Here is a 21,683-nt window from a genome sequence, read left to right as displayed (position 1 = left end):
TCCAGGGCTAGTTCAGCTCTCTTGTGAATCAGATCCACTATGCCCTACCAGCCAGCATTTGAGCTCTTTGGCTTCTGCCTGAGCTACAATTCCCTGACTTCTGTCTATTATTTAACTTCAGTTGTATAAATTCCTTTTAGTTTCTATGACACCACTGATTACTACCTTGAATCAATACAATTCACTGCAAGTGATTCTTTTAGTAAGACTGCCAGACTGAATAGAACACAAATTTTGGTCCTGTCTTCCTGTAGGCACCAAATCATTGTTTTCCCTACATAAAGATTACAAAGTGTTCTATGACAATTGTAGAAGATAGTAAGATTACAGCATGACTCAAGAACTCCTCATTAAATCCACCATTCTCCAGGAATTTGAACTAAATATGAACCCTAAATTGACTGAAGCTGAATCAGTTTTGAACCCAAAGCATTACTTTGAGAAACTGCTAAATCAAAATAGTAATTTTACTTAAAAAATAAAACATTATTTGTGATGCTTTTTCCTCCCAAGGGGAACCAGTTTAAGTTAATCCAAAGGGCTAGAAAAATATAAATTTACTTATTTAGCTCTTAAGTTTTTCAGTCATTGAAATTATAGAAACAATGATAAAAGTTTCTTTTAACAAAATTATTCTTGTGATTTTTCTTGTTTTATAGGAGACAGAGGTGATCCAGGAGCCAAAGGATCACCAGGTTGTCCAGGAGAAATAGGGAACCCTGGGTCACCTGGACTACCAGGACTACCAGGAGCAAAGGTTTGAGGGAATCACAAACTCAGTTTAATCAGAGTGCAGGTTAGGTATATCTCTAGGTTCAAGAACACCTTAAAAATTTTTTTTCTTCTTAGAAAAGAAAGGCAAGGGATAACTAGATAGCACAGTTGATAGAGCACTGGCCCTAGAGTTAGGAGATCCTGACTTCAAATGTGATCTCAGATACCATGACCCCAAATGCCTCATACCAAAAGGAAAATGAAAAACAAAAAGAGAGGCAAAAATTGTTGGCATCTTTGTTGATTACTCACAGGAGGTTATTTCTTAAGCATTAAAAATTCCTCATTTTTGCAAAACACATCACTGAGCAAGTATTTTGAATGGCATGTCATCTGTTATTCAATCATTTCAGTTGGGTTCAATTCTTTATGACCCCCTTTGGGATTTTCTTGGCAGAATTACTGTGGTTTGCCATTTCCTTCTTCAGCTCATTTGACAGATGAGGAAACTGAGGCAAACAAGATTAAGTGACTTGCCCAAAGTCACACAGCTAATAAGTATCTGAGGCCAAATTTGAACTCAGGATGAGTCTCCTGAGGCTAGTACTCTGTGCATTATGGCACCATCTAGCTACTCCTTTGAATGACATAGATAAAATTAGAGAGAAAAAAGTAAAGTTGTTAAATATTGTTACTTGCATAAAGAAAAAGAAAACTCAAATTTCCTTAGAACATCTAATTACCAGGATCTTCTTTTTAATTCTAACTGTTTATCCTAAATATTTCTGTTTATCTGCAGGATAATGTTTTGAGTTATATTTGATAATGTTTTGAGTTATATTTCTTAGCTTCTTTAAAATGCTTGCTAAGCTTAATTTTAAATTTTTATTAATATTTAATTGAATCAATACTGTATGGGCACAGGAACAACCTATGGCTCCAAACTCTACTTCTTTCTCTAAATCAAAAGACTCAGACCTGACCACTACTTCCCTATATATATGCTATCTCTCCCAATATATAAGCTTCTGGAAGTTGTTTTATATATTTGTGTTTGTATGTACATATGTATTTTTATATTTGTGCCCTCTATACTCAGCATAGTGTCTGGCATTTAGCACACCCATATTAAATGTTGTTCATCCATTCATTCATCGATATCGAATCCAATGCCCTCATCTACAGATAGGAATCTGAATCCCAATTAGGGGACTAGTTCAAAGATAATTATTGGTACTCTGATCCATATCAGCACCACATCTTGTTCTTCAGTTTCTTAAAGTTTCTACTAGCTCTTAATCCTATTCATTGTATATTATTTCTTTTTGATTTAGGGAGACCCAGGTACAGCAATGCCTGGAAAAGAAGGGATCACTGGTTTTCAAGGAGAAAAAGGAAATTTGGGGGAAAATGGAGAAAATGGGATCCCTGGGCTTCCAGGCCTTCCAGGGCCCCCAGGAAACAAAGGACATGATGGATCACCAGGTATTTGCCTTGTTATTTACAATCGTAACAGGACTGAGCTAAAAATAAAGGAAAATCTTATCTGTTAGGGCCTGAGTAGTTATATAGATGGGTTGTGAATCTTAAAATCCTTTGAGTATCAGTAAGAGTATACACATTAATGAGATCTCAGATCTATTCAAATTATTATAATGTCTCTTTGAACCTCATGTGATTATGTTTATCCATTTCTCCTTTCCAGGAGAGCCTGGCTTTCCTGGACCTCCAGGGTATGATGGGATTCCAGGAATCTGTATTCCAGGTGCAAAGGGAACCCAGGGACTTCCAGGTTTAAATGGACTAAAAGGACCACAAGGTAGGTTTACAACATCAAACACTAAAATTAAGAGACAATGGGAGTTAAAATATGAAAGTTATCTTAGTAACTTAAAATAAATGGATATCTTCTGCCAATATGCAAAAATTAAAGTCATTGCACATAATGGATAGCCTGAATTTTCTTTTCCTGAGTTTCTCATCTGTGACTCTGCCTTTACTTGGGCAAGTTACTGAAACTATCTGGTTCTGGGACTCAGTTTGCATTTAGCTGTACAGTCCACTCCATTAAATACAGATTCTTCGTGAATAATAACAGCATCACCACAGGTGGTGGATATCTTGGCAAAAATGGCTTCCTGTTTATTTAAGCATATTAATATACAGAAGGGGCTGCCAAGGAGATTAAAATTCTTCAATAACCAGAGAATTAATCCAGTTGAAAAGATGGTAGAGTTAATATAATTCTCAAATAAGGAAATTGAGATGTAAATAGTTTTAATAACTTGCTCAGTGCCATATTTCTAGCTAGAGGCAGGACCAGTACTCTGGTGCTTTTTTTCTCTCATACCATACTGAAGAAAAACTAAGAGTTTTGTCTGCCTTCCCCATGAGAATGTCAACTTTCTGAGGGCAGGAATGGTTTCATTTTGATCTATGTATCCCCAGTACCTACCACAATGTTTGGTTTATAATTGGTGCTTAATAAATGCTTGCTGATTGATGTAGTTCCCATTTCTATGGTCACTCCAACTCTACCCTTTTTCTATTAGGTTTGGGGGAATGGGAAAGAAGGAAGTTATTGCTGCTGTTCAGAGGCACATTGGTGTAATTCAGAATAATGACACCTGAGTTTTAATGCTAGCTGTGTGGCCATGGGGGAGTCCATTCATACCAATGGATCTGAGTTTCTTCATTTGCAATGTCAATCTTGCTACTTATCTTAATTACTAAGCAAAGCTATTTGTGAATCTTACAGAAATATGAGTCAAAGTTATTGGTTTTGGTTTTGGTTTTTGAAGGAGACAGAGGCCTGGAAGGTCCTAAAGGGGATCCAGGAATACCAGGCTTAGACAGGTCAGGATCCCCAGGGGAACCTGGGCCACCAGGACTGCCGGGTCATCAAGGGGATAAAGGACTTAGAGGTCCTGCAGGATATCCAGGAGCTCCGGGACCCCCAGGTCCACCAGGTACTGAAAATGTTTTCAAATTAAGTTTTCTTTCAGTTTGAGACATCTATTCTGAACTATGTTAGAAAGGTTAATGCCAATAATATGTGATAATTTACTTTTAGCTTGCATTTATTGAGTGTCTTTCTTTGGTTTCCTAAGACTATAAATATTTTGCTGTTCTCATCTAGAGAAAAATCAAGGAATGGCAGCTCTTATATAACCTGGATCAATCTTTCTTAGCCATTCCAAAAATATATTCGGTATTAAAGTTAGAAAATAGGACCTTTTATTGACCATCTATTTGACAAGCAAGTTTCTTTTTCTGTTTACAGAAACCTCTCCTTTGACTCTTTTCTGCACCTCTTTTACCTAGCTATTCCTTTTCATAATTTTCTTGTATCACTCTAGTTTCTTTTTTTCAGTTTTTTTTCTACCGCTCTTATCTCTAACTTTTCTAGTAATTCTTGTTGGGCTTATGTCCATTAGCATCTTTCTTTCAGGCTTTACATATAACTATTTTCACATTGTTGTCATCTTCTGAGTTTGTGTATTGGTCATCCCTGCCACAAATTAACTTTTTTATGGTCAAATTCCTTTTATTTTTTAATTGTTCCTTTCTCAGCCTATTTCTTGACTTTGAACTTTATGCTAAAGTTGGGTTCTACTTGCCAAAAGGTGAGGAAGCACTGGCACATGCTTCTGGATTCTTCTCACTGTTGTTTTAAAGCTAATTTTAGAAATCTGCAAGTTTTCAATGCATCTAAGATGGTATGAACTGGGGAGAAATATGATTACTGCTCTTTTGTTTTATGTTCCAGTATTTACCCAGAAAGCTTCTACTCCCCTGTAGCTGCAAGTGCGTGTTCCTCTTGGCTCTGGAAATGTGATTAAGTCCCCTGCAAGCATTAGTACTCATCTTAGGTTTGAAATGACCACCAGGGCATCTGTTGTCCTATAATGTGACACAAGGACTTCTTTCCATCCTAGAACTGCAACCTAGAACCAGTTACAAGCAATATAGTTTCCAATCAGTGCCAGCTGCACCCAGTGCCAGCCAAGATTCCCCTATAATCTTTTTGACCAGTTTCCTAACCTCCTTACTGTCTTGGGTTGAAAATTCCCAAAGCTGCCACTGCTTTTGCCATTGTAACCACCTCCAAAGCCCACAGCTGGTGCTGCTCCTACATTTGTGTCACAGGTTTCTCCTAAGTTGTCTTGGGCTGGAAAAATGTCTTACTCTGACCTTTTTTTTTATTATTCTGCTCAAAAATTTGATTTGAAGAATTGTTTTAAAGTTTTTGGAGGGGAATGTTGGAAGGTTCAGTTGGGTTCCTACCTCTAATCCATCATTTTGGCTCCACTCCTTTAGCTGTTTCTCTTTTAGATCAAGTCTATTCAGGTGCTTTCACTGATATTCCCACTGTTAAACAGTGAAAGATACCTGACCCAAGTCTGTGCTTTTCTTTGCGTTGATAATCCAGAACACTCTATATTGCTTCAATTCCACAGGCCAAAAGGGAGAAGTTGGAATAATGGGTTATCCTGGAACAATTGGGCCTCCTGGGATTCCTGGGAATCCAGGCACTCCAGGACACAAGGGTAAGTTATGTTGCTGAAGGAATACATAATGTAGTGGAAAAAACACTGAGTGTGAAATCAGAAAACCTGGGTTTGATTTCTGGTTATGTTTCTTGTTAGCTATTAGTTTTTTCAGCTATAAAATGAGAATAACAACTGTATTATTGAACACCTTGTCAAGTCTAAAGCACTATATAAATGTCAGTTATCACCACATATATCATTATCTATATTCAGCATTTAACAAAAATATGTTTGGATCTTTAAGGGAGGCCAATTCACATTCACCTCAGTGGGGAAAAGAGTTCTGAAAATAATGTATTTTATTGTACTTTTTTCTTCTGTTTCCCATTTTTTGCCTCCCTCCTCTTCCCATACCATTTATCCTGTATCCTAAAACTTTTTGTGAATGTACTTGAAAACTTTTTTTTAATCATTTCTGGTAGTATTCCACTTTAATTTGAGCTTTACAATTGTTCATTGATTATTGGTGGATTGATGTGTGTGTATGAATATATAAAATACGATAAAGTTCATTAGTGTGAGTAGTTCCTCCATTGATATAGATCATAATCTTTCACTGCTTTCTTATCATGTAGTATTTTTATTATCTTTTAAATCCTCTATAGAGAAACTACCCTCTTCTTATGCGTTAGTATCTTGGGACTACAATGGATCAGTCAGACTATCCATCTCTTGCCTTCATAATCTCACTATATGAACAACTCATCTTTTCCTTTTTTTCAAAGAAAAAGTTATTACCTCCATATTTTATTAATATGTCCCTCCTATTACTCCTACTTCTCATTGAGCCCCACCCCACAAAAAATTCTCAAAACATATACTCTAGTAAGACAAATTCCTAAATTATTAGCATATCTAAAAATAAGCTTTTATTGCATTTCATGTGCATCGCCTCTCTCTCTCAGGAGCTGAGTGATATGTTTCATCTTCATTCTTCTGGACTTATGGCTTATTATTGCTTTGATCGGGGTTCTAAAGTCTTTAGATATTGTTTCTCTCTATGTAATCATTGTATAAACTGTTCCCCTAGCTCAGTTCTCTGTCCTGCAGCAATTCATAAAGGAATGCTCAGTTTCCTTTGAAACTATTCATTTCATAATTTCTTATGGTACAAGACTATTCATACAACACAACTGATATATGATACAATATATTCCCCAATACATTGGGTAATTCCCTAGGGAAGAGCGTTCCTATTTTTAGTAAACAAAAAAGAGCAGCTATACATGTTAAATAGATAGATAAAGAAGTAGATTAATATATATATATATATATATATACACACATAAGTGTTTACATATATATGTACATATATATAGCCATACATACATGCATAATTTTCCTTTTGCTTTGATTTCTTTGAGGTTATAGGTGAGTCATCCAATGTGAAGAGCAGTTCCAAACTGCTTTCTAGAATGGCTGTACTAATTGATAGAAAAGCATATTAGTAAGGCAACTAGTTGGAGAGAACACAATTCCCATCCATCCTCATACACTTACTAGGTGTGTCACCTAGAGCAAGTCACTTAATTCTAACTGCCTTACCAAAAAAGGTATACCAGTGTACCTGTTTTCCAATATCTCTCCAACAATTATCCTTTTCTTCTTTTGCCATCTGCCAGTTTGATAGCTGGAGAGATAGTACCTCAAAATTTTTAATTTGCTTCTCTCTAATTATTAGTTATTTAAAGCATTTTTTCCTATAATTCTTGATAGCTTGGATTTCCTATTTTGAAAACTTCTTAATAATATCCTTTAACTATTTAACAATTGGGAAATTGTATTTAGTTTTGCAAATTTGGGTTAATTTCTCATATACATGAGATGAGACCTTTATCAGAGAAATTTACAAAATTTTTTTTACAAAGATTTTCTGTTCCCAAGATTTTCCCCCCAAAATATTTCCCTCATATATTGTTTACATTATATTTGTTTTTCAAAAGTTTTTTTAATTTTATATAATCAAAATTGTGTATTTTATCTTGTGTGATCTTGCACATCTACAATTTATTTCTTGGTCATGAACTCTTCCCTGATCAATAATTTAATTTGTTTATATGACTCTTTATACCTAATTCATATATCTACTGGCAGTTATCTTGATGTCTTGTATACTAATTCATCTTTACAGTTATATATACTTTAACCAATGCAGAATTTTCTACAATGCTGGTGTATATATGAGAGCCATCTTGCCTTAAAAGAGCATTCAAGACAGCTTTTGCTCTACTGAGTCAAATAAAAAGTAAAAAAGTACAACAAAAGTAAAAAGTAAATTAAGTTAAAAAAAAAAACAGGTTAAGATGTTACATCCTTTACATCTCCAAATTAGTTGTGTGATACTATCCATATCTATATATATAATTCTTACAAAGATTTTATAATGATAATCATGTAGCTATATGAGCTGGAAGTTGCAGATAACTTTTCAGTTGCCTTTTATTTAGGGTAAAATATTCATCTGAATATTTTCCAAGATTTTGTAATGAGACCAAAGTTATTGATGCTTTTTAGGTATTGATGCTTATTGATGCTTTTTTAGGTAATTTGGGAATTCCAGGAAGAAAGGGACAGAAAGGACTTCCTGGAGTACAAGGGGAAAGAGGTAATAAAGGAAATGAAGGACCATCAATGATATCAGATGATGTAGGAGAGAAAGGTGAACCAGGACCAGAAGGTAAAGGAGAGTTCTTGCATCTAAAACATCTTTTATAACTAAATGTGTGTTTCTGTGCATTTGTAGCATGACCAGGATAACATTATATTTTTAAAAAAGAAAGGTTTCTCTAAAACTTTTTTGGTGAGGAAATGTTATACACTCAGAAAGTAGTCTGCAATTAAAAGCTTATTTTAATGTTCCAGACAGACAATCCTGAAGATCACTGAGACTGAGATAGTATGCTCTACATACACTCCCAAATTTTGTACAGATACCATGTACATATTGTAATTTTTAAAAGTTATGCACAATCACTACATATACTTAGCAATTAGATAATATGCCTAATAGCCTAGAATTCACATATGCTCAATTTGGCATTTTAATATTTTTTATTTAGTCCATCTTAGAATAAGAGAGGTGAAAAAATGATTGACTCAAGGTAAGAAAAGGGCCTAATTTTTTTTTTTGCCAAACTTTAATCAAGTGTACCAGAAAACCAGAAAGCCAAAGCAAAATATTCTACATAAATTAAATGTAAAAGCAATATGAGTTTTTTTCTTTACTATCCTCAAGCATCCTTCTGACCCTGAAAGAGATCCCTCCACTACTGCAGTCCCTTCCTTTGATTGATCTGTTCCTCTCAGACACAGCAATTTGGAGAAAGGTCAAGGCCAGATATAATTATTACTTCTGGATTTTTTTTCTCCATCTTTTACTCACCATCCAGGTTTTTCCTTTTTTTTTTTTTAAAGTGTTTCCTTTCTGTCTTCACTACAAGAAATGGTATATTCCTCAGGGGCAGGAAGTATTTGTCTTTTTGTTTTGTTTGTATTTCCATCAGTTAGCATAATATCTGATACACAATAAGCACTTAATAAAGTCTTGTTGTGTTTTCACTTAATTTGAGCAGGAATAAAAAGCCCATTGATATTTATGGTCTCTAAGAAGTAAAGATCTAACAAAATTTCTATTAGTTTTTGAAAAACTCATCCTCTTGTCAAAATACAGGAATGAATTTAGAAAAAGTAGCCATAAAGAAGTACTTTCATTATAAAAGAAAGTTAGAGAACAGAGGTCTTTTTAGGAACCTCTCATATTTTCATTTTAACCCAGACAATTCATTATTTTCAGATTTACAAAATCCTGGGTTGTATTTCACGTTTTCCAGGAAAAGTAATTTCTTAGGAAATAATGCTATTATTTTGTCACATTTTTAAAACCTGTTAATATAACTATTTTAAGTTACATTGCAAAATGCAATTACTGACACACACTTAATTACAAAAAATAAGATCTAATGTATTTTAAACGGATTTATTCAAGTAACAGCTTTGATTAACTCTGCTTTGGAAGACTAGTAAGGAGCAGAGCTGTTATATTAATTTAAAACAAAATTGCTATGAACCTGAAGAAAACTCTATCTTTCATTTTCTAATATCTCACATTTTTGCCCTAGGATCTTTGGGAGGCCTTGGCCAAAAAGGAGAGAGAGGCACTCCAGGTGTACCAGGATCACAAGGCTATGATGGAATGCCTGGAAGGCCAGGGCTACCAGGTATATTGATTAGCTACAGAAACAATATATTTTAGAGTTTCTTCCTAGAATTTAGATCTGGCACCAAAGTCTGTTAGACCATTCTGATGTGAACACATTCTCTTATAGCAAGGCATTTGTTTGCAAAGGAATATTTTTTTAAAAAAAATTCACAATCCTATGTATTTATGTCTATATATTTAAAAAATTATTTTGAGGAGTCCATAAGCACACATACTCCTGAGAAGGAGTCCATAAGCTTCACAACACTGTCAAAAGAGAATGCAACACACATACACACACCCCTATTAAGGAAATTTACTTTAGAGACTTCAATTTCTCTAAGAGCTATTATAATGAGATCTGACCCCAAAAATGCTATTGTTGAAAATGAAAGGGAAGAGATTTAGCACATCAGCAAGTCAGATTCTAAATTAACCTCACAGGGAAAATTTTGAAATACTCTATGTTGAGCCCAAAATATTTATAGCAAATTTGGAGAATTAGAATTGGAGAAATAGGAAATACTGTAGTTTTAAACTTCCAGAAAGACTTGTACTACTTACTCAAAATTTCTCATTTAAAATGACTGAAATGGGTTACAAATTTAATATTTTCATAGGATCGTTTATTCCCCTTCCCACCAAAAGTACTAAGTGGTATTTCAAGTTTTATCAGATTTATCTTTTGATTAAAGTTTTTTTTAAGAGTATGCACACTAAGTTTTGCAAAAGTTAAGGTAGCTTCCTACCTACCTGTAAAATAAAGAGCAACATGTATTCTTATTTACTATGACACTGTTATATGACAAAACTCTAAGATTATGTTTTGTCTTGAAAACATCAAAAGAGCGGCAGATCATGGTGGCAAATGTACACGATGGCAGAAAGTCTTCAGTTCCTGTTAGTATTGGTTCCAGAGTTATTCTATTTTGAAAGATGTAGTTGTAGAGGACCATTTCCTTATCTAACTCCATTGGCTAAGGTTTCTTAAACTTTTTCCACTTGCTACCCCTTTTATGCAACCTTGGGCATATAGGTATGTAGAATAAGCATACAAATCAAACATTTATGGATAAAAAATTATAATTTCACAACCCCCACCTTCATTTATGTAACCCTCTATAGGGTCACCATCCCCAATTTTGTTTTGTTAGACAATAATGTGAATTTTCTAGAGAATGAATATTTACTCTTAATTAAGGACTCAGAGGAGATCCTGGCACCATGGGTCACCCTGGGGAACCAGGACCACCTGGAGGACCTGGAAGCATGGGGTACATGGGAATGCCAGGTGAGTCATAATCCATATGATGAGTCCCCTAGTTCCCTCAAAGTATGATGGGTCAGAAATCTCACTGAATTTCATTTCATCTGAAAGTCATCTTGAAGCTATCTGTATCTTCAGTCAAAGAGACAACAATTCAAATATACTTCAAAACAAAAATAATTAAAGAATGGATAATTGATATTTATTAATTCTAGACAATATTCATTGTATTGCTACAATACAGAATAGTCCCAGAATTCAGGAGCATTAGAATTTTGGGTGATGAATAGCTATTCCCAAGTCTGGAATGAAGTTAGTAAAATAGCCCATTGTTCATGGATACCATCTGAAATTTGTTTCTTTGCTTAAGGTCCAAAGGGAAAAAAAGGAACTGTAGGTCACACAGGTGAAACTGGCAGACCAGGCCTTCCTGGTATTCAGGGCATGAAGGGAGAGAAAGGAGAACCAGGCTATATAAGGGACGCACGGCCGGGACCTCCAGGGCCAAAGGTATGGATACTCGGCCTATGGGCCGAATGACGGTTTGTATGTTTTTAATACTGGTTGATTAAAGAATTTCAAGTTTCAATCTAGACAGTTGAAACTGAAATAAGTACGTCTTTCCCACTGTTTCCAGTGTCTTATTCAGATGAAAAAGAACAAAGTGCTTGCTTAGCCAAGGGAGATGTTGTGGCTTCTTAATTTGGTAGTTAATGAGGTTTTTAATGAGCTTTTGGTTCTAGCTCCACAAATTAGGCTGTCTGCAATAGCTGTCACACAAGTGTGATTCTCTGTGCCATTCATTTTGTAGTTTCAGCACTCCTGGGTGGGTGCTAAACGGTCCCTGCAATGTGAGTGAGGGCAAGTCTCTTCTACAAAGTTAGCATAGAATTACTTGCTTAATTGCCTTTTACTTTAAAAAAAAAGTTGATTAAAATAGCTAAATTTAAGCAACTTCAAAACAACCATCAGATTAGAAACAAACAAAATCTCTAAGATATGAACATTAATTTGTCTTAGCTGATTTGAAACTTGTAGTGTTTTTTGCTCCTGTTTGCAATTCATCTTTCAAACTGGATCTCAAAATTTTTCTCCTTGATTCTGGTATTATTCCTGGATTTCAAAGTTTCAGAAAATAAATTCCATCATGTATACACATTTCCCCTCCACACCAAAACCTTAAACTTATATTTTTAATAGCTTTATGGAATTTGAATACTAACTAACATTTATGCTATACTTTAAAGTTTACGAAGTAATTTCTGTCTGCCATTTAATTTTCTCTCTCATTTCTCTTTTATCCTTTAGGACACTATCTCTTATATAGACATATTTTCTAGCTCTCCTCTGTTTTTAATTTCTGAAACACCACAACAGCAAAGTTAGGACTAAGAATGGGGGAAAGACTAGCATAGAAACATAGTATCACATATTTAAAGGGGACTTTAGAAAGTGTAAGCCCTTTTTTTTTTTCCTGGTGCAACTGAGGGTAAGTAATTTGCCCAGGGTCACACAGCTAGGAAGTATTAAGTGTCTCAGGTCAAATTTGAACTCAGGTCCTCCTGACTTCAGGGCTGGTGCTCTATACACTGCACCACCCAGCTGCCACCCAGCTGCCACCACCCCCCCTTTCATTTTATAGATGAGAAAATGGAAGCCTGGGGAAGATAAATGACTTGTTCAAAAGGCAGAAACCTCAGCTGAAATATTCTGACTCCAAACTAAAAGGTCTTTCCATTACTCTACATTTCATGTCATTTCTTTCCTGGAATTTTACAATCAAAGTCTCTACCCTTTACCAATCAGAGTTTTCACACGTAGAATTTTAGGAGAAGAGTGGGTCAAAACTCAGACGCAGACACCATTTTACTTACTTTGTATATGACATTAATAGCTTTTTAGTTACTTAGAAAACTTTATTTTTAAAGATAGAGTATTAAATAAACTCAAGTCAACATTTCAAAAGATCTGAGATCAATGATATAGAAACTCTTTCAGTGAAATCAAGCAATAAGTATTTATTAAGTACCTACTCTGTGTTGGTCACTGTGTTAGGTGCTGATGATAAAGACAAAAATGGAAAAGTTTGTTCCCTGAAGCAGCTTACATTCTATATATAATATTATACACATAAAATAGATATTTAGGGAAGACACTAAGCAGCTAGGTGATGAGGAAAAAATTCATGAAGAAGGTGGTCAATGAACTGAATTAGGAAGGAAAGTAGGTAATCTGTGAGGGGAAGATGAGAGAGAGCATTCCAGGGACAGACATCCTGGGCCAACAGGAGATGGAATGCCATATGGAAAGGCCAAAGGAATGCATGAAGGGGAGCAATGTATGATAATCCTAGAGAGATAGAGTAGAATCAGTGGTGATGGGCTTTAACACCCCACAAAGGAGCTGGCATTTGATCCTAGATATAACAGGAAGCCATCAAACACAGGTCACAACCTGCCCAGTTACATAGTAGAGGGAGTTTCCATACCGATAAAATTACAATTAGGACTTTAAAAAATACAGCATCATTGTGACTGTGACATGGCAATTCAGCATCATGGATGAAGCAAGTTCCATATACATGAATTATATCCTTACTCAGCCTCATTGGGATAGAAAATAGAATCTTAATGGACCATAAAGATGGAAAACAAAAGCATATTTCTTAGGTCTCGAAAGCATTCACTGATTTAAATTGATTTATGGGCTGAGAATGAGGAACTTATAAAACTGATACAATACAATAAGCTTTTTTCCCTGAAGCTAAAGTTCCTGTGAAATGTTAAAATACTAAATATATTTGTTTAACTATATCTAGTACAGCTACTATTTGAAATATCCAGAACTAATTTATAAAAGAAGTATATGTGTCTACTTATTAATTTAAAGAAAGACTTGTTTTCAATATAGTTTAGCATTTTAATTTAATTATGTTTGTCCCAATTATATATTTAACAATTTGACTTTCAGGGAGAGCCAGGACCCCCAGGATCCTTAGGTAAGAAAGGAGGAAGAGGGTTACCAGGTCTACCAGGTCCTATTGGACCTTCTGGAGCTGAAGGAAACCAGGGAAGTTCTGGAAATCGTGGCCCTCCAGGTAACAATAAATGAAATTTAATAGCATTTCACACTGTTCTCTATGTATGTCTTTGGACGACTTTCAGAAAGCTTCAATAACGAGTTAACCAATTACATTCTTGCCTCTAAAATTGGATCCTCTTTCTCTTACACATTTTCAAATTGTATTCCTTTCATTGATTTTTGTCTTTCTATAACTGGTTCTTATCCCAATGCCTGACACATAATAGGCACTTAATAAATTGAAATGGGTTGAATTTGAATCAAATCATCAGGCTTTAAGGTATTGAAGAAGAAAGAAAATGTCCAAGAAAAGTGTTATAAATTGATTAGCCTGTGATGTGCATGAAACTTCTGAAGTGGTATCTGAAATTACAGCAACACCAATGGAACTGCACATAGAGCAGGTGTTATGTAACAGGTGGAAAGTGCCCATGAGACAAACTTTCATTCCCTGAATTCCTGTGTCATTCCCTGACATCATGCCCTTGTTTGGTACTTTGGGGACCTGTTCCATACTAATTCCCTCTCAAGCTCTGGAGCACTGTTTTCACCTTTATTTCCTAACTCCTCCCTAACTCTCTGGATCCATTTAGTAACACAGTGAGTTACTTTTTTTTTTCCAGTATTTTGGGCACGCATTTGAGTCAGAGCTTGGAACAAGTCTTCTTATCCACAATATGTTCTCTACCTCTAAGTTTGCTAGATGCCTTTACTCATAATCAGTGAGGTAACATAAGGGTTTAATTCAAGAAGACCTGAGTGTGAATTCTGCCTTAGACATTTATTGGTGTGACCCTGGGCATATGATGGTGATAATAATTATCTACCTTAAAAAGTTATTGTGAGGGTCAAATGAGGCAATATGTTCATGTATTACACAAACCTAAAAGAACTACATAACAATGTTAACTATGTTGTTGTTGTTATCACCAATATAATAAGCCACTGTCTGCAGCTCTGTCAAGGATAGAGAATATTGCTATAGAATAATCAATTTATTCTATAAATTGGAAGGGGGCAGCTGGATGGCACAGTAAATGGCTTATTGGCCTAGAGTCAGGAGGACCTGGAGTTCAAGACCATCGCCCTTACATGGTTTCAGAAATACTTGGCAAGACTTAAATGAAGTGAGCAGAACCAGGAGACCACTGTGCAGAATAACAAGATTGTTAATTATGATCAAATGCAAAAGATTTATCTACTCCTGATCAATATGATGATTTAAAACAATTCTGAAGGACTCATGATGAAAAATGTGATCTACCTCTAGTGAAAGAGCTGATAAAATCTGAGTGCAGACTGAAGCATATTTTTTTACTTTCTTTTCTTTTTGCAACATAGTTTATATGGAAACATGTTTTGTTTAACTTCACATTGCTTGCCTTTTCAGTGGGTGGAAGAGGAACAGAAGGAAGGAAGGGAATTAGAAATTTTTAATTAGAAATTTAAAAAAAATTAATGTCAGGATAAATAATAAATATGGTTTTTACATATGAAAAAAGACCTTGCCCCCAAATTAATATAAAATGCTCATCACCACTGTATTCCCTGGAAAACCTTTGGATATAAGGAATTAGACCTGTTTATCTACTTGAAGTCTAAATACTTCTCATAAACTGGCAGAGTGAGCAACAGGCTTACAATTTGCCAGTTAATATAAATTTTATTAGTAAGTACCCAACCTACGTTCTGCCACATAAAATGAATCTGCTTCAAGCCCAAACTATATTTATAGAATCCTTGTCAATCGGGCAAGGAGGCAGGAAACAGGCAAGCAACAAACATTTATTAAGCCCTTACTATGTATAGAAAGACAGTATACTACATGTTGGGAAAAGGAAAAATAGCTTTTGCTCTTAAGGAGCTACCATTTTAATGGAGAAAGTCAAAACACAAAAAAAAGGAAGCCTAGAAAATTCTGTCCAAGGACAGAAACCAGGCTCTTGAGTTGAGGGAGGGAAATACTTTCTGGAAAAGGAAACCCATTTCTCAGAGTTGTTGATAAGAGAAAGCGGGGGTTGCAGAGTGATAAACTGTTGTTTCTATAAAAGGATGCTGCCCCTCCCAGAAACAGATGTTGTTTCAGATAATAATGTCTAATATTGCTATTTCTACAACATTTTCTTTGGCTCACCTGTACTGAATTTTCTCTCCACTGAAGTTTTATAAGTATTGCTTATCTTTCTGGATTTATTTACCTGGTGAATTTCTGGGTTGATCTCCTTATGGCATCCTGCTGACATTCTTGAATTTTAGCTTAAGTCATACTCTTGCCCTTCTCAGGCAAGTTCTCCCTTCTGTAACCTGTTAATTGACTCCAGTTGCTCACACATGTGAGTCCTTTCCTCATAGGGACAGGGACTATCACTGCCCAACTGAGTAAACATAAAGGCACTATGAGATAGCTGTGTATTTTATAGCTCTTGTATGTGTGTGTATATGTACATGTGTGTGTTTTAAGTTTCAGGTTTAACACTTAGCTTTGTTTATGGATAGCACAGAATTTTGATTTCAAATTTTAACTTTGTTCTTATTTATAATATATACATTATATATTACTATAATATACATTATTATTATTGGGGAAAAAAACAAATAAGGAATATAGGATTACCTAGGAGAAAATACACTGGCTCTGAAGTCAGATGATCTGGGTTCAAATTCCACCTGTAGCATTCCATATGAAACTTTTGGCACATCATTAATTCCCCGTGGCTCATATTCCTCATTTGTTAAATGAGATTGGAATAAATAGCCTCAAATACAAACAGGGATACATAAAAATCCCTGCAGGCTTGCATGTTGACTTTAATTTAAATGTAATATTGTCTTTTTTGTTGTATTTTTATTTATTTTGTTATATATTTCCCAGTTGTATTTTAATCTAATTAATAATTTAATAATTTCCCAGTTAAATTTTAATTAATTTAAATTAATAACCTAACAATTTTAATGAGAGGTGCTATAGTATGTTTGATACCACTGGCCTAAAAGATTTTGCTATTAATAAATCAATTAGCTATAGGATATTAGCAGCTTGGAAATAAATCTCAAGGCCAAATATTTCAAGAGAGACTTTGATATGTACATTGATACAACCTGAACCTATTTCTCAAACATAAGTCAAACTTCTTAAAAAAATAAAAACCATACCCCAACTGATAAATGATCAAAGATATGAAGTATGCCCAAAGGGCTATCAAATCATGCATATCCTTCAACTAAAAATACCTCTACTAGACATGAATCCCAAAAGAGATTTAAAAAAAAAAAAAAAAAAGGAAAAAGAACTATATGTACAAAAATATTTATAGCAATCCTCTTCTCGGGACAAAAAATTAGAAACTGAGGGAATGACCATCAATTGGGGAATGGCTGAATAAATTGTGGTGTATGATTATGATGGAATATGATGGGAAATGAGAAGCAGAATGCTATCAGAAAAATCTTGAAAATCCTCTATGAACTCAAGCAAAGCAAAATGTACTGTGGACAAAGTAATAGCAATGTTGTGAGATGATCAGCTATGAATGACTTTGCAGGTCTTAACAATACAATGAGTTATGACTACTCTGAAGAACTTATGATGAAAAATTCTCGTCCATACCCAGAGAAAGAACTGATTGTGTCTGAATACAGATTGAAGTGTTCTCTCTTTCTCTTGTTCGTTCTCTCTCTCTCTCTCTCTCTCTCTCTCTCTCTCTCTCTTTTTCTATCTCTCTCTCTGTCTCTCTCTCACTCTCACTCTCCTTGATTTTTTTCTTGACGTGGATAGTTATGTTTTTTTTCACAGCATTACTTTTATGGAAATGTTTTATACAACTTCACATGTATTTTCTTAATGAGAACTGGGGATAAGAGACAATCTGGAACTCAAAGTTTTAAAAACAAATGCAAAAAAATTTTCAATGTAACTGGGGAAATATTAAAAAGAAAAAAATTAAAGCTACTGCATCCCCCACAAAAAAGATACTACTTCAGTATTGAACAAGAATATAATGCCACTTGTAGGATGTAATTATGGATAATTGGGTAGGTGGGTAAGGATTTGAGGTAAAGAGCATAGAGAGCTTGTCTTTGGTATTTTGATCTCCATTAAAATATTTGTAATATTTTATTAAATCTTTCTTAATTATTCTATTTATAGGAAACCCTGGACCTGCTGGTGATTTGGGATTTAAAGGATGCAAAGGTTTCCCTGGTCCTCCAGGAATAAAAGGACCGCCAGGTTTCATTTTCATTTTCTTTGTAATCTATCCTTAGAACTCTGCTATAAGGTGACATAAGGTAGAAAACTTTAAGTACAAATGTGATCTTTTCCCCCGCTAAAATCAGAATCTCTATACATCTACTTTTGGCTGTTCACTCTCCATCTCTGGTTTGGAATTTTGGAGAGTGATATCCATTATTCAGTATAACATTCAGGAAAAAATGTACAGATACCTAAATGAAATCCTTATCAGTTTAGAAATTCCAACATGAAGATTTTCATGGGAATATGCATTTATTTATAGTGATAACATATAATACATAATTAACATTCATACAGTCATGGTTCTGAATAATTGGAATTTTTTTTGAAACAATCATGGATAAGTGACTTGATCAGATTTGAACTTGGGTCCTTTTGACGCAAACTGGTGCTCTATCCACTGTATCACTTAACTGCAACTTGAATAATTAGTCTTTTAAAACCAAAAAAAACAAATCTCGAATTATTTTGTCCCTTTATGAGTAATAAGGAAATACATTTTCTTTTGGGTTGTTCTGTCTTTTTTTCTAGGTCCTCCAGGTGCTCCAGGACCTCCTGGACTAATGGGTGAAAAAGGTAAACAAGGTGGGGATGCAATTCCTGGTTCAGCAGGAGAAAAAGGAGAACTAGGTATGACTTTCTATTATCTAGAATCCACTTATTTTCACTGTTAAAAAACTTCACTCTTGTCCACCTTCTAGAATATAAGCTCTTTGAGGGCATCGACCATTTCTCTTTTTTTGTTTTTGTATCCCCAGCACCTAGCACAGTGCTTGTCACATAGTAATTGCTTAGTCAAATGTTTGATGACGTTAATACAGTACTACCTAGAACTTACCTCATCCATAAAAACAGCAGTGACATGGAAAATTAGAAAAATGACCTGGAGCTCTAGACATAGGGAAAGCTCAAATTCAGAGGAATCCCAAGAGCCACAGCCTCATATCTCACTCCAAGTCTCTCAGAAAACCTGAAGTTCCCCATCTGTTTAGGTTTTTCCATATGTGCCATGTCTATAGAATGTAATTATAATTTCTGCAAAGAATGCATTCTCTAGGATCTTCATGGGGCTTCTGGGGACAGTTAGATGTCTTGAGAGCCAGAGAATTTCTGTTGTGAGGACTCTCCAGCCCAATAAGGGAGATAAGAGCATAGTTCTTCAAATTGTTTAAAACTTACTGGATGAAAAATAAGAATCAGAGAAAACTGATCAAGATAAAATTCCACACAGTCTGACTGCTGAAATTGCCCATCCTGGGGTCATTTTGTACATAGATATGAAAATACCAAGAGACAGATGCATGAAGAAGATGGATAATTCAGTAGAGAGATCCAATCTATCTGGTCCTGTTCTAAGAACTCAGAGCTTGTGGTTTGGGAAACATTCTAGGGAGGTGATGGTGGGAAAGCATTCTGCTTGGGATGCTGGCCTTTGTAAGAGCCCTGAAAGCAGAATTGGAGACATTTCACCATCTCCTTCTCCTGGATACTGGTTTTTGAGTCTAAGAAAAAAATAAGTATATTGTCTTCATCACACTTTCTTGAGAGAGAAGTTCTATAAATTGAGTATCTTTTCTAGATTATGAGGTAGAAGACATGGTGTTTTGTAACACAAGCAGTAAATGCTAAATCTATACATTCGCCAACTCCTTTTTAAGGGTTCTCTGGTCTCTATTTTCTTTATCCTCTATTCTTAAGAACGAAAATTTTCTGAATGCCAAGCCACTATTAGATGAGGCTAAATAAACTGCAGAGCATACCTATGACCATAACACTTGCTTGAAGACTTCTCCCAGAGAAGAACTTGACCCCAATATATGCTAATTTCCTATATATTGTGAGATACCTTACTCTGAGAGCAGTGAGAATTCTGTCTTATTTTGAAATTTTCAGGCAATGTACTGCATAGTAGAGGGAAGCCAGCAAAAGATATATTTTTCCAATGGTATTTCATTTTCCCAAATACATGCAAAGATAGTTTTTAATAGTCACCTTTGCAAAACCTTATGTTCCATATTTTTCTTCCTCCTTCCCTTCTTGCCTGACCCCTCCCCAAGACAGCAAACAATCTGATAGAGATTAAATGTGTAATTCTTCTAAATGTATTTCAATATTCATCATTATATGCAAGAAAAATCAGATCAAAAGGGAAAAAACCATGAGAAAGAAAATAAGCAAACAACAACAAAGTGAAAATAATGTGCTTTGATCAACATTCAATCTCCATAGTTTTCTCTCTGGATAGTATAAGATATATTGATGGTTCCTAACTAAGTGACAGAATGTGCTTAATAAATTATGTAAATTTAGAAAAGTGAGAAATGAGAAAATTAATTTCCAAAAGACATGGATGGAAAGAACAATGGCACACCCAAAAAAACAAAAATAAATGAGCAGGACTCAAAATAGAGAGACATGAAAAGACAACCCTAACCTACCCCTTAATGAAGGTAGAAGGTCCACAGGTATTATACACTAAACATATTTTTTTGGATTTTCTTAATGTATAGATCAGTTATAGTGATTTTTTTTCCTCTCTAAAAAACAAAACACTATTTTTTGTGTGAGTGTCTCTCAGGGAGGGGAAGGGGGAATCATCTAATACTATGATGATATAAAAAACAAGATTGTCAATGAAAATTTTTTTGCAAAAGGCATGGAAAAAAATTTCCTTGAACTAATGCAGAATGAAGTAAGCAGAATTAGGAAAAGCTTATAACCTAACATTAATATTATAAAAATATTAGAAATTTTGAAGACTTTTATAGATATATTAAAAATGAAATTAATAGAACCAGGGGAACAATTTATACAATAAGAACAACATTGTAAAAAAAAATAGACAACTCTGAAAGCTATGCAGATTATGATCAATACAATGACTATCTGTGATTTCAGAAGACTAATGGTGAAACATTCTATCCATTACAGAGATGTGATAAACTTAGGATACAGAATGAGACTTACATATTTTTATACAATCATTGTGAGAATATTTTATTATTCATATTTTTACAATAAAAATCCTCCGAAAAAGGAAACAGAAACATACTAATGTATCAGTTAAATTTTCTTCTGAAGCAAGAGTAAAATGAACCAAATGGATATACAGGATACCCATAATGCTAATATCGAAACATTTTTTCCCCAGGTTTACTAGGGGCACTTCCAGGTCCAAGAGGCCTTCCTGGTTTAGAAGGTAAGAAATTCTTCTCACCTAAATAGCATGTCTTATATTTTCAAAAAAAATAGCCTCTAATTGTATATACCTGATAAAATTCTTGGAATGTAGAGAAAATGGGAGAGGATTCTAGACCTATGATTTCATCAGTACAGGAAGCATCTGACTCATCCATTTATGAAGCATAAGATTGTGCCAGATGCCATAGGAGATTCAAAGATTAGTAGGATATGGTTTCTTCCCCAAAATGGTGTGAACCATTGAAGAATTCTGAGGCTGCAGTTACATTTTAGTCCACTGCTGCTCATTAACATAAAATCATCTCCTAATCCAACCTCTTCATTTTAGTTAAGAAAAAATTGAAACCTAGAAATAGTCTACACAAATTGGGAATAGCCTTGTTTCAGCTAGTATTTTATATGAAATATAATATAAAT

General features: G+C 34.7%; 1 protein-coding gene across 1 annotated transcript in view; it reads left to right on the top strand.

Moving 5' to 3' along the window:
• Positions 1-21,683, top strand: part of COL4A3 (collagen type IV alpha 3 chain) — a 145,876-nt gene that overhangs the window by 102,055 nt on the left and 22,138 nt on the right. The window contains exons 29-41 of the mRNA XM_031957944.1: positions 660-757; positions 2,049-2,199; positions 2,420-2,533; positions 3,516-3,683; positions 5,175-5,264; positions 7,810-7,944; positions 9,386-9,484; positions 10,667-10,756; positions 11,103-11,242; positions 13,703-13,829; positions 17,961-18,041; positions 18,597-18,695; positions 21,217-21,264. Coding sequence (XP_031813804.1) covers positions 660-757; positions 2,049-2,199; positions 2,420-2,533; positions 3,516-3,683; positions 5,175-5,264; positions 7,810-7,944; positions 9,386-9,484; positions 10,667-10,756; positions 11,103-11,242; positions 13,703-13,829; positions 17,961-18,041; positions 18,597-18,695; positions 21,217-21,264 — 1,440 coding nt within the window. The remainder of the gene's footprint in view (positions 1-659; positions 758-2,048; positions 2,200-2,419; positions 2,534-3,515; positions 3,684-5,174; positions 5,265-7,809; positions 7,945-9,385; positions 9,485-10,666; positions 10,757-11,102; positions 11,243-13,702; positions 13,830-17,960; positions 18,042-18,596; positions 18,696-21,216; positions 21,265-21,683) is intronic.

Source organism: Sarcophilus harrisii, chromosome 3 (genome assembly GCF_902635505.1).
Source record: "Sarcophilus harrisii chromosome 3, mSarHar1.11, whole genome shotgun sequence".
In the NCBI taxonomy this organism is placed as follows: Eukaryota; Metazoa; Chordata; class Mammalia; order Dasyuromorphia; family Dasyuridae; genus Sarcophilus; species Sarcophilus harrisii.
This window is presented reverse-complemented; position numbering and strand designations above follow the sequence as displayed.